We start from the raw sequence: 12939 nt of genomic DNA, 5'->3' as shown, positions 1-12939 counted from the left end.
GCCTTCTCCTTATACCCGGTCTGAACCTCTCTCGTTTCCAGTTACGTTGCGTCCTCCCATCAGGCAGCGCTGCAAAGGGCCTGGCCTTGTCATCTCCATAACCTCTTTGTAGGGCTTCATCTTGGGTCCCCGGAGGCTCCCCTTCTCCAGGCCGAGCAGGCCCGTGCCCTCAGCCTCTCCTCCCCGGGCCTGCGCTCCAGCCCCGGCCAGCCCTGCGCTCGACATGCTCTAGTTTATCCATGTCGCCCGTGTGTCGGCAAGCCCCAAACTGGGCGCAGTATTCTGGATGCAGTGCTGACGTTCATGGGGAGAACAGATGTATTCTCCGACCCTGCAAGTATCTCGACTAACTTCAAGCGCCTGTGTAGTTCTCGTACGCTTGCGTAGTGATTTTTCTTGTTAACAAACTACTCAGATGCTTAGCGTTTTCTTGTGTGTATATGTTTGCAGGACTGGGATTTAAAACGTTGAGCAGTGTGCATATGGTTCTCTGGGGTCAAATACTTATACAGCTTTAATTTGCCTTGATTTTTATGAGTTTCTGGTGTGCGAGGAATGCAGCTGTTGTAGAGACAGCTACCACTTCTCTCAAGCCTGCCTAATATATAAAAAAGGCATAATTCACCTGTTGGATCTAGCAGCTCCAACGTGCCCTGGATATCCTGTGCTAGAACTAGACCGGAAACACTGGCATACCCCAGTGCCAGTTGGTTTATTTGATCCGTGGCTACACGTACTTTAAGCAAACTGATTAAGGATATTTTATTTAAAAGACATGTCCATATTTGTGCCTCATCTTGAAGTCTTGAAATTAACAGCAAAAGATATCTCCACCCGAGTGCTCTCTGCTTTCTCCCGCTAGCCCTTTGCTCTGGCAGCAGCATTCAGCACAGGGGGGGCCTCCTGTATGGGCAGGTAACGTTTAACTGCTGCTCTTCCCTGGGCTTTCACGCTGGCCACAGTCAGAAACATGGTATTAGGGTGAACGGTCTTTGGTTGGATCCAATACAGCTGTTCTTTTCGTCTTGTGTTATCAAAAACTATGATTTTTGCATTTATATCATTTCTTCGATGTTTCTAACAGAAGCAGCACAAAAGGGTTGGATTTTATAAAATTATATCTTCAGTGTAGTTGATAATGAACAGCCTTTTTTTCCTAAAAGGTGATTTCAGATCACTTTCCCTGTCAAGGCACAACAACAGCAACAAGAGTTTATTGTGGAGCGTTCGGATGTGTCACTCACGAGGGGAACCCCATTTTAAATAATCAACCACCAAATTATGGAACGGAATAATTTAGGCTGAAGGGGCCGTAAGCAGATGATCCAGTCCAACTCCCCACGCAAAGCGGGGCTAACGTTAGTTCGTGAGTGTATAGTCACTATAGTGACCATATGTGACGTTAGCGACGTTACATCAGGTTGCTCATGGTAACAGAAAGTTTTGGTCTTAGAGCTTCTGTAAAGTTTCAGTAATTCTCCCTCTGAGAAAAATAATACAATACTTGTATTTTTGCTGATGTGATCCTACATAGCTTAAAGTCAGAGGAATATGGGAGACAAAACTCCTGGGTTTCCAAGTCCTTGCAGAGTTCTTCCAGGTTTATACCAGTCTTGGGAGCAGCAACATTATTCGTACTTTTTGGTTTGCAGTTGGAGAAAAATTCAGCTCCGTGAGTCCTGATATCTCTTACGTCTGAGGCTTCTCTTAATAAGATCCAGAGTAAAAAAGGTGTGCACTTTTGTTCCTCAGAACAGTAAAATGTATGAGGAAGGTGTTGACTTTGTTACTGTACTTTTTATTCTAACGACGCTTCAGATGGACACGTCGAACCTGCCGTGTTATTAAGCACGCGAGGCCAGCAAAAGGGAGGAAAGGAGGAAGATACTGTGTCGAATACACAGAAGGGGACTAAAAGAAAACGAAAGTGATTGTGCTGTTTTCCAGTGTGGAAGTTTTATCTGTTCTAATCAGTGAAGTGACTTCATCACTTTTCAAGTCATAATCTTCTCTCTTTTTTTATACATGCCATCTCATTTCTCCCTGTATTTCACTGTAAGAAATTGCTGACTTTTTTTATTTTCTGTAAGTAGAATTCACCACTCAGCAAGTGCAACTGAGGGTAGAAAGTGACCATCTGCATTTTGGCAGAAAAATGTTAAGATGATTAAAGTGAATGTTTATTCTTTGGAAAGCAAATAGACCAAAAAATATCTACATTAAATTTCTAAACTTTACTTAATTTTATACCAGTTGTTTTTCTATGACACAAATGCTTCGTCTTTCTGAGAAATACCAGGTTGTGTGGTTTTCTAAGTAAAAGTCTGATGTTTTGTTAAGGGTAATAAGCCTTATTTTAGTGGCTCTCAGGCATTAATTAAGCTATTAATTAAATTGTTCTGATCAGCAGTACACAAATATGTGGCTTGGAAAACTTATTCTAAATATATTTCAGAAATATGAGAAAAACAGTAGTGCCTTTTTAAAATTATTGTCAGTTTCAACTAATTTCTGCATCCAGAAGACATCCCCAAAAGTCATTCTTGGTGTTACCGCTCCTGTGCACGAGGTGTAAGTGTTACCAACCAAACCCAACACTGTCGAACTGTATATAGGCAAATGAACCCACGGAAAAAGGCTGATAAAAGTTCTCGATGCGGGGAATTTTTCTTCTTTTAAAGTTAGTTCTTCTAAAAGTGACCTGTTAATATGAATTTTGTGATAGAAATGTTGCTGCTTTTAAGTTTTGTGAATCACTTTAAATGTACACAGTTTCCTTGCTGCTCTGCTGGAGCCCCTCAAGATGCAACTGTGGCTTCTGCCTTCCTTGGAGATGACTATTACGCGTTATTAGCTGGAGAAGCTCAGGCATGCAGACCGTCTAGGCACACCACCGCTGACATTTGAAGGGAAATGCCTTCCCTCACTTCTGAGCATGGATGTTGAATAAGTATCATTCACTCAGTATAGTCAGCTTGGGAATTAGATGTTTATCATTAAAATAAGCAGAATTAAGCCACTATGTTAAAAAGCATGAAAAGAGTTTGTTGTGAATTCGACTCTGCCTGGAACACACAGTGCTTAGTAAAGGTTTGTGCAAAAAGGAGAGCACAGATGCCTTTGGCCCACGAATTTGTGTTGAAAGTTGTTTCCTAGTCCATCTAGAGTAGCTGGGTCCTAGCAGCACATGTAAAATGCAGGGAGCTCTGGACTAGTTTCTCAGTTAGCTATCCAATATGAACATAGTTTTTTAGTGCTCTAGTGAGAACCTTGTGAACTAGGTTTTTCCACCACTTAGTTTCTCTACTTTTTTCATAAAGTTATAAAATGTTATAAAGATGTTTGTATGCATATGAACATGTATACATACGTGCAGATATGTCTGTCTTAAGAAAGTGAACCTAGACATTAAAAGAAGCAAATGTGAAATTGCATAAAGCCTAGGTAGATTGTTTCCTATACCTGTCTTATATATACTCTCTTACATACTCTCTTGATACCTGTAGGTTGTTTTTCTTCGCCATTTATCTTAGTCTCGTAAGTTTATGTAATGTTTTCTTGTTCAAGTGAAATACTAGGCAAACTATTGTTGTCCTATTTCATTAAAACTGCTGTTACTCACCTTCTGTTGGGAACCAAAGTGTGAAGCTGGGTTCCTGTGAACTTCTCACTTTTAGCACCATCGGATATATTTTTGCTTCAATAGCAATAGCAGATTGTATTTACCACCCAGCTACTTCCTCAATGAAACTGTTTCCCTCTCCCTCCTATCGAAGTCAGTTAGTGTCCAGGCAATCCAATACAGACATCGCAGGCTTCAGATGATCAGTGATCGTACAGTGCAAGCCCCGCTGAGCTGAGGAGGGGATCAGTCTCTTGAGAAGTGAGGATGCAGCATAGCCAAGGAGGCTGTTCGGTTTCATCCGAAGCGCCCAAGCGTGCGGGGCTAAAGAGAGGCCCAGGTAAACAGTTTTGTCTCGTTCCTGTGTTGAGCACAGCAGGGTGGTCTGAATTTGTAACCTTTTATCAGTCAAGTTTAATGTTTGCAGAGTACCATGCTGTGGCGGGTCCCCGGCCGAGGGCCGGTGCCTGTGCCGAGCTGCCCGACCTCGGCTGCGCAGGGACCCGCCGCGGCACCCGCCGCTCTTGGGCGAGCGCAGCGCCGACCTGCTCTGCCTTGAGCCCTCGGCAGAAATGAATCTGCTTATTGCGAAACACCAAGTTATTTTGGAAGTGGGTCTTTATTTTGTTTATAAATAAAATATGCCTTAATGAATATATTCTGTATAAACTACTCCCTGTTTTTTTTCCAGTAACTGCCCTTCTTTTTAATCCAGGATTAACTGAGAGACAGTACTTACGATGACTAACAAATAAATGGTGCTACTGGGGAGTGCTTTTCGAAGTGGTTTGGAAGCAGTATTAACATATGGCTGGGGTCTGATTGTAAGATGGTTATGTTATTACCATTTAATTCATGTTCTCGCTTAGAAGTGGTGGTTAGAAATCCACTGATGTCAATGCCAGGGCTTCAAACTTGAGGAGAAAGGTTCGTTAGCAGGACTACGGTCCTGGACTGGAAACGGATTTGCTTATTTGGCCCCTTAGAAACAACCTCGGGAAGTTACATTGCCTGAATTCTTGTTAAAACACTGCGCGCAAAGTGGCCTGGATGCGAACGGCAAGGCAAACACTTGAGTTTTGGGGGACACATTTGTGTTTGGTGTCAAGAGACACTGGACTTTCTCGCGTGAGATTAAAAGTATTTCCGTCCTGTAGGTGTTTTTACGTGGGGCGAGAGAAGAGCTGTAGCTACACGAGGCGCGCCAGCAGCCTTGCTGGGGTGCTGCTATGTCGGTTGAAAAGTGCCCCAGCCCCAGCCCCAGCCCCAGCCCCAGCCCCAGCCGGTCGGGCCGGAGGCGGCGGCGCCGCCGGGCAGGTGAGCGCGCCGCGGCCGGCGGCGGCGCCGGGATTCCCTTAGGGAATGACGTCCCGGCGGCGCGCGGCGATTGGCTGCGCCGCGGCGAGTTCTCCATTTATGGACATCGCCCGCGCGGCCGGCCCAGGGCAGCCGCCGCCGCCGCCGGTCCTCCCCTCCCCTCCCCTCCCCTCCCCTCCCCTCCCCTCCCCTCCCCTCCCCTCCCCTCCCCTCCCCTCCCCTCCCCTCCCCTCCCCTCCCCTCCCCTCCCCTCCCGGCAGCGCGGGCCCCGGCACCCCCCGCCTCTCCCCTTCCCTCCCCCCCCTCCCCCCCCGCCCCGCCGGCGGCGCGAGCCCCGCCCCGCGGGCCGGCCCGCCCCGCCCCGCCGGCGAGCTGCGCGCGCGGGAGGGCGGCCGGGCTCGCTCCGTCCGTCCCGGGGCGCCGGCGAGACTGTGCGGAGCCGCGGGCAGCGGCGCGGAGCGGAGGCGCCATGGTAGGCACGGGCCGGGCCGGGCCGGGGCGGCGGCGCTTGAGCTGCGGTCGGGAGGCCAAGGGGGGCAGCGCTGCTAGTCTGCCCGCTCGCTTGCTCTTTGAAAAGCTTTTTTTGGCCTTTTTAAGTCTTAATTTATTTGTTTCTTCTTCCTGACTTTCGCTGGGAAGCCGGAGCGAGGCGGAGCCGTGCGGGAGGCGGCTCGGCGCGGCCGCGGCTGCGGGGCGGGTGCCCGCGGTCGCGCGTGGGGGAGCGGCGCTGCCGGGCTGCCCGCGCCTGCCGGCCGGCCGGCTCCGAGGCGCCCTCAGCGGTTCCGCGGAGCCGGGCGGGGGGCTGCGCCGTCCGGCCGCGGCTTGCGGAGGCGAAACCTCCCTGTCGTGCCCCCTCTCCCGCCTGGGGAGCGAGGGGTGTTCCGCACGTTTGCGTTCTGCGGGAGCGCGAAGCCCCTCGCCGGCGAGCGCTGCCTCTCGCCACCTTCGCGTTTAGTGCTCGGGGCCGCTCAGGCCGCCGCCGCGCCCCCAGGTGCGGGGGCCGCCTGGGGCCCGGGGGGCAGCGAGGGCCGCTCCGGCTCGGGCGCCCGCCGCTGGCCCCCTGCGTGGCCGTCGCGATCAGGGGGTCTGGTGTCACTCGAGCGCATAGGTGTAGGTTGGCTGCGGGGCAAAAATGAGGTTTAGCAGGTGAAGCTGGCTAACTTCTGTTAATTTGCTGATGGCTAATAATAGCTTTCATGCTAAAGCACTCCAAATAATGATTATAACTACCTGTTGCAAGACTGATTATCTCAATGTTACACAAGAGTTTAGGATGGGTAGTGAAAAAGGCTGCGTAACCTAGGGTCTGCAACCTTTACACGAGCAACTTGCCCAAGAGCTTGGTTCTGATACTGAGTCTCAAAGAGCTGAGAGCTCAGGTACAAGAAAGCTTTGGCATCGTTCCCACAGAAGCTAAACCTTATTTGAAGACTGACTGGCCTCATTCTTGCACGCTCAGAGCTCCCATTTATTGACTTGGAGTGGAGTTTAAGTTGGGCCCCTTGCGGGTGGTATCGTTTAAAGGGATGCTCCTCTCCCACTGGCTCATGTGCTCTGACCTCCTGAGACCGGTACGTTTGGGCCCAACTACTCCTGTGTTGAATACAAACCTTTACCCTAAAGTATTTTAGGGGTCAGGAGGCTAAGATTTCTACCACAAACAAGGGTAGTGAATACCACCAGCCCTTCCAGTCCTGATACGGTAAGGAGCTGCGGATAAGGTGGTGTGTGTGATCCCTGTGGGTTGATTATTGAACCAGGTGGTTCAAATCAGCTTTAACTGTAACCTTTGCTCCCCAGGGTTTGCTGTGTCATAGATACCAGTGACACCGGCAGGCTCTCTGGCAAAGGCTGTGTATTGTTATCTGGTGGATATCATAAATTCATCTGTTTGAAGCAAGAATGTTGCTACTGCTTCGTAGTCGCTATTTTTGTTGTATCGTCGGTGTTGTGATTGTTAGTGCTTTGTGTGCTTGGTCCCAGGACTGATGGAGGCACACAGAAGTTTGTTTAAGCTGTATGACGTGCAGTACCTGCTGCTTCGCAGAGTGCTTATGGGGCAGGTGGCCCATTCTTGTAATAAAAAGTTATTCAAAGTAAAGATCTTGGCATTTTAAAACTGATTACTGCATAATATTTAACTGACTGAACTATCAATTATTTTGATAGTCTTGAGCAAAATAACTGTGATGTTTGAAGGTGACATGAACTGAAGTTTTAAGATTATCCTTAAGCAAATTAGAATGACAGTCGCAACCGGAGAAGATGAAGATGGCTGTTTAAAAAAAGAAAAAACTCTTAAGAACTTTGCTGGCTAAACCACTGTTTGATAATCGTTACAAGGTAGTATTTTACAGCTCAGAAAGCTGGTGGGATTACCTATGTTTACAATGGAATGGCTGCTTAAGAACATGAATCACGGTGTAATGTCTTGAAACTTTACTCTTTCTCCTCGTCCTGTATAAAACCTTATGTTAGCTCCCTTATCTTAGCTATTTTGATCTCTATGGGGAGGAGGAAAAGCAGAATGTGTAGGAATGCTGTGTGTTCCCCCCGTTAAGCCTGCGCGGTCCCTGTGGCTTTGGAGCGACCCTCTCCTGTCCTGCCAGGCCCCAGGGCAGCGCGCTGAGCTACTGCTGACTCTGCTTGCGGTTGTTTAATACCCTGCGGGCGGTGGGCTGATGGAGGAGAGCACTCAAAGGTGATGCTAGCTTAAATGTGCCCCTTTCCCCAGCCTCTGTGCCATGCTGCCTTCCCCCCGCCCCTCAGGGCTGCTGGTGAGACTACGCAGCCGTATGCAATCTAGCAATATGTAAGCACTTTTTTGCTGGTTTTTAATCCAGGTCAATATCCCTATCCGGTTAACAGTGTGGTTTCAGGAAGAGTTTTGCAGACACGGAACGGGTGAGCTGTTTTGCGGCTGTACGTGGTAGTATGAGGTGGGAGCAAGCAACAGTAAATGAGGCCAAAGTGCATGAAAGCTCATAATTTTAAGAAACACTTGACAACTCATAAAAGATGCCACAAATTGAGATTTGAGTGTTTGGGTCACTTGTCCTGGTGTGTACTGGTTGAATGCTCCAAACAAGGAGCTGTGTGGGGAGAGCACCTACTTCTAGTGAGATGCTATGTTGCCACAGAGAGCAGCGTGGCGATGCTTATCTTGGGGGCTTCTTGCCTGGGCTGGCTTCTCTTGCCAGGCGATTCCTTGAAAACGCTGCAGGGTACCCACCCTGTTTGTCCTTACATAAAGGAAACAAATGGCTAGGTGGCTGGGTGGGAGACTTCATCTCAGACCCCGTCCGGTCCGGTCCTGCAGAGCCTTGTGTTGCTCACCTGAGTGCTGTGCCATCTGCTCCCATGATTCTAGCCAAACGTGTGCGTTTTGTTAACTGGCTGTTTTAACTCTTTAATTCAAAACAAACTAGAGCTTCTTAACAGCTTAGCTGTAACTTGTAAGTCTTCAAAAATTTACATTATGAAAGCATAAAATAGTGCCAGTTCAGTAAAGGACTGAATCCTTAATGCTCAGGAAACCTTCCAGCAACACTGAGCTGAAAGTTGCTTGGAATCGAGCATAAGGTCAGGCGAATGTTGTGGCTTCTGGTTGTGTAACGTGAGTTTGGAGTGACTTTCATCTGACCTGCCCAGTGCCATTGTGTCTTTTGCCGAGTTGCACTGGAAAGCCTCCCGTAGCCTACCCTATTTGGAGTTGGGTAGAGAATCTGAATCATGTTACAAAAATAAACTCTTGTCATATTAATAATGTGGTAAAGATTCAGTCTTGAACCTTTCACTTACGGTAGTTCAATAGCCTTTAATGAAAGATGGTTCCCTTGAGTGCTGTCAGCTGGCTTTGGCTCTCTACTTCAAAAGGATGAAATATTTGACATTAGTGAGCAAACATTTTAGTGTTACTAAGGCATAAACTGCTACCATATTTAAGAACCCCCTCTCCCCCCCACAATTCATTAATGATCAGATTTTGCCTGCTTTTGCATAATTTCTGTTCTAGATTGTTACCTGTTGTCGATCTGTGGTTGGGAAGAGTGAGAAGGGAGGGTTTCAATAAAAAATCAGGATCAACAATATCTGGAGTAGCGTAGAAGTCACTGAACAAGCCAAGGTCATCAAGTTCACTTATGTCAAACAAAAACATGTGTTCATCTGTTGCTTTTAGCCAATGTTTCAATGCTAAGCACTTTGCTGTAGTGCTGCGATCAGTATGTGTGTTTCAGCTGGTGTATTTATTTGGTGGCTTCCTGTTCTTTTATCTCTTCTTTTAACAAAGGTGGAAGGCAGAATGGTTGAGTTTTGAAAAGGAACGCTTTTCTTCTGGCAGTTCTATGCTGCTTGGTAGCAGTAGAGGTGAAATAATTATAGCCCAATCCAGCAAGTTGCTGAGCATGTCTTGATTGCATGTAGTGCCTGTGAAAGTCTAGCAATGAAAAAATGGGTCAGTTAGCCTGAAAGTACTTGCTAGGCTTTAGGATTTCGTCCTAAAATAGCCAATGTACCATGCGAACTGGGACTCTGTAGCGCTCTCCGAAGTCTTTCCTCTAAGAAATTTACAGGCAAGACACTGTGCTTATGTATTTGAAGGGTGTGTTTCTGTCTGGTGGTGCAGACAGTAGCATTAGCTCTCACTGTGTGCTCTGCCAAACGTGGACTAGTAGAGAGGATAGCAGCATGTGCTTTCCATTACGGCGAGGGGTGCATTCCTGGAAAAAATCTTCCAGTTTTATGTTGTTCATGTCTGGCTGATACATGAAATAAAACACAGTAGCATGTTCAGCAGCAAAACTAATGATTCATACTGGGTACGTTTTGTTGTTAAGTTTTTGCGCATGGCTGTCTCTGCATCTTCCTAGTCTGGACTCTTAGAGCAGTTAATGACTAGATTGCAGGTTAGAGCGCTTTTCCAACAAGACTAATGTAGGCAGAATGTTGCCTAGACACAGCTTTTGCAGGTGATAAATGAGCATGCAACTGTGTATTTATGTACATCAGCAGCATTTTCCCCATAAGCTTTTGCCTTCTGGAGTTGCCTCTTTTATTCCTCCCCCCCTCTCCCCCCCCCCCCCCCCCCCCGGTTATCTAGCTTGTGGTGAAGAAATTGGAAGAAATTGGGCTGGTAATGCCATTAGTTTGTAACTAAGCTCTTCACAGCCACTTTCTTGACTTGAAGTCAGGGATAACTTACGCCAGTCTTACTGTCTAGCATTAAAGCATTGGTACGTATTGGGGAGGGATGGAAGTTGAAGCAGGCTTTATAGAGCTGTAGTGACTGCTGGTCAGTAACAGGTTGTCAAGCGAAAATAATCTACTATGAGAATTTGTGAGGAGCAATCTTAGTAATATTCTTACTGTAATGTGAAGGGTATTTTTCTTCCCCTACTTGATGAGCAACTTCTCAATGCTTCTCTTTAGAGGAATGCTAATTCTCAGCTCTTTTTGTAATCACTTTAAATATTTCCCCTTCAGAAATACCAATTTGATCTTTTTCCTGCTTCTAGGAGTTAGGGTATAAAGATGACAGTGATCTGAAAGGTCACACGCTGATCTAATCAAGTGATAGCAAAGAATAAAATTTTATATATTTCTCTACTCTAAGTTCAACATAAAGAGCCAGGAATTGCCTGCATGTTTAGATTTGCCATATAATACAGTATGCATGTGCTACTAAATGTATAGATAGAGATCATGTAAATAAATACTTCTGAGCTACAAAATAATCCTTTGTATCAGTAAGTCTTAATTGGTTTCAATTGTTACAGCTGATGGGGAAAAGCCCAAAAAAGTGGGAAGTCATCTTTCTCCTGTCAAGCACCTTGCACAACCCTAGGAGTGGATTTAGCATATTAAACATGGGGTTTTCTGACATAAATCATTGCAGTCCCGGGCCAGACTGGCCTGGGATCTGCTTTACTGTGTCAGCCTGTCTGTTGTCTTATTTTGCTTACACTTTAGTTCTGGTTGCTGCCACAGCACGGGGCTTAGGTGACAAATCAAACTGCTTCCCTGTCGAGTTTCCTAAAGCGCTTTCTGTAGCAACTGACCTCAGTCTGCTTTTTTAGGACCTTGGATTTTAGAGCTCGATGGAGTGTTGGAACTGGGAAGCATTAAGAGCTATGTTAGGGAGGGATTTTTGCACCTAATTCAAACAATTGTTGTTCTGGGAATTAACAAGGGAGGGAGAAAATCAAAGAAGCAAATCTCGGAGCTGGGAAGAGTGTATATGTTTATCTTACAGAAATAAGTATGTGGAAAACAGTCCAGTCCCACTGCAAACACAGGAATTGCCAGGCATAGGCTCTGAAAGCCAAGAAAATGCTGGCTTACTCTATTGTTAACTTTCCAAATGAAGCCACTTTAGGCCACTGGACTATCCAATTAAAGTCTTATTTTAAATATCTGCAGCAAGGGCTTACATTAGCATATGAGACTAAACCTTTTGAGGGAAATGATATTAAGATTCTGTTACGTGTTTTCCTCTCAGCTGGAGTTCAGTCATTTCCCTACTCTCCTACGGTATGCCAGGGGCTCTTCTGGATAACGCTGGTCATTAGCCCATGACCTTCATTAAATTACCCCTATAGAAGTGTCTCTACTACTTGGGTATGGACAGATGTTACAGGTGTGTGTGCTGTTTGTTAATTTGAGACCACTGTATCCCAAGGACCATATTTGATAGCTGTTGTGTATTATTTGGCTTCTATTTTTTATAATACATGGGGAAATAAAAGTATTTAATAACAAATAAATGTCAGATACAAATGACAGAAGGCAAAGAAAAGAATTGCTCTCTGTCTTAGGATCAAAACAGAGAGCTGTCTCCCTTCTGACAAGTTGTTTAGATGTTTTCCTGGCCTAATGGTGAGGGCTGCTGTTGTGCAAGCAGAGCACCCTTCTGCTCCACTCTCGCAGGAGCTGGCCTGCAAGCCGCTGTTCTTGCGCTTTAGTGGGACCTTCCTGTGCAGTCTCTCGACCTTTTCGTGCTCCCTTCCAGCCTGTTGCCGGCTTGCTGCCGTACCCAGGAAGTGTGGCTCTTGCGCTCGCCTGACTCATCCTCACCTGCCAGTCTTCCTCCCCCACCTCCTGACTTTCTCGCCTTCCCCACCCTGGCCCCTTGGCGGCCAGCTCTGCAGTCCGGAGTCTCTTCACCTGGCCTTGCTGAATCCTTCCCGTGGTAAGGGAGAGGTTTCTTGGTGCAAAGTGCTTCCACACTGAACCTTACAGGAGTTAATTTGCTTATTTTTATTAAATATGCCGTGTACAAAGGAGTAAGCGGCCTTGGAGTTACTGACTCCTTAATGTGCAACAGAAAGTACACTTTAGCTTGATTATTTAATCTCAACAGCTTAGCAAGTGGGGTAGATGAGATCTCTTCACTGAAGACACAAAGAAGAATTTAATTGCTGTTAAAACCACTGGGGAATTGGGTGCGTAAACTGTCAGTTATATTTCTAAAACTCTTTACTTCAAGCTTGAAAGTGTTTGGTTTTTTTTTGTTGCTGTGTTTTAAACAGGAAGCCAATGGGAGAGCTAACAAGAAAACAAATACTGGTAATTAGAAGGACATGAGTCAGGGATGTCCTCAGAGATGCTTATTGGAAAACCTATTTAAGCAGATCTATGTATGTCTAAGGAACTACCTATTAAAATAATTATTACAATTACATTCAACTGCTAAATGTGGACTTAGTGACCAGAAGTTCCAGATCTTGACCCTGGTTCCTGGTCCATGCTGTCCTGGAAGTGCAGAAGGGGCTGTAAGCGTGCACACTGCTCTGCTCCCGTCACCTGCCAGCAGGCTCTCGCCCATTTGGCTGTTGGGGAACAACACCAAAGCAGACTGCTTGGGTGGGACAATGATACGTAGGTATTTCTTTAGCCCGCTTCCCTATTGAAAAAACTGAACACGAATGGCTTAAGCAAAAGCATGTGCTTCTAGAAGCTATTTTGATACTTTGGTCAGCAATCTGACGACTAAATGAGAG

At 46.5% G+C, this 12939-nt stretch overlaps 1 protein-coding gene across 6 annotated transcripts in view; it reads left to right on the top strand.

Moving 5' to 3' along the window:
- MYO1E (myosin IE) overlaps positions 1–12939 on the top strand; it is a 125615-nt gene that overhangs the window by 22074 nt on the left and 90602 nt on the right. For 2 of the 6 annotated variants that reach the window (XR_011143790.1, XM_068958853.1), the window contains exon 1: positions 5298–5411. The exons of 3 other annotated variants lie outside the window; for them this stretch is intronic. Coding sequence is in view for 1 of the 3 variants with exons in the window: in XM_068958853.1 (XP_068814954.1) it covers positions 5409–5411 (3 nt within the window). In the remaining 2 variants the exon portion in view is untranslated. Of the gene's footprint in view, positions 1–5297; positions 5412–12939 lie in introns of those variants that run through there. One more of the 6 variants, XM_068958852.1, reaches the window with a different exon arrangement.

This window comes from Struthio camelus, chromosome 12, assembly GCF_040807025.1.
Source record: "Struthio camelus isolate bStrCam1 chromosome 12, bStrCam1.hap1, whole genome shotgun sequence".
Classification (NCBI taxonomy): domain Eukaryota; kingdom Metazoa; phylum Chordata; class Aves; order Struthioniformes; family Struthionidae; genus Struthio; species Struthio camelus.
Note: the sequence above shows the minus strand (reverse complement) of the source record. Positions and strands in the feature narration are given on the sequence as shown.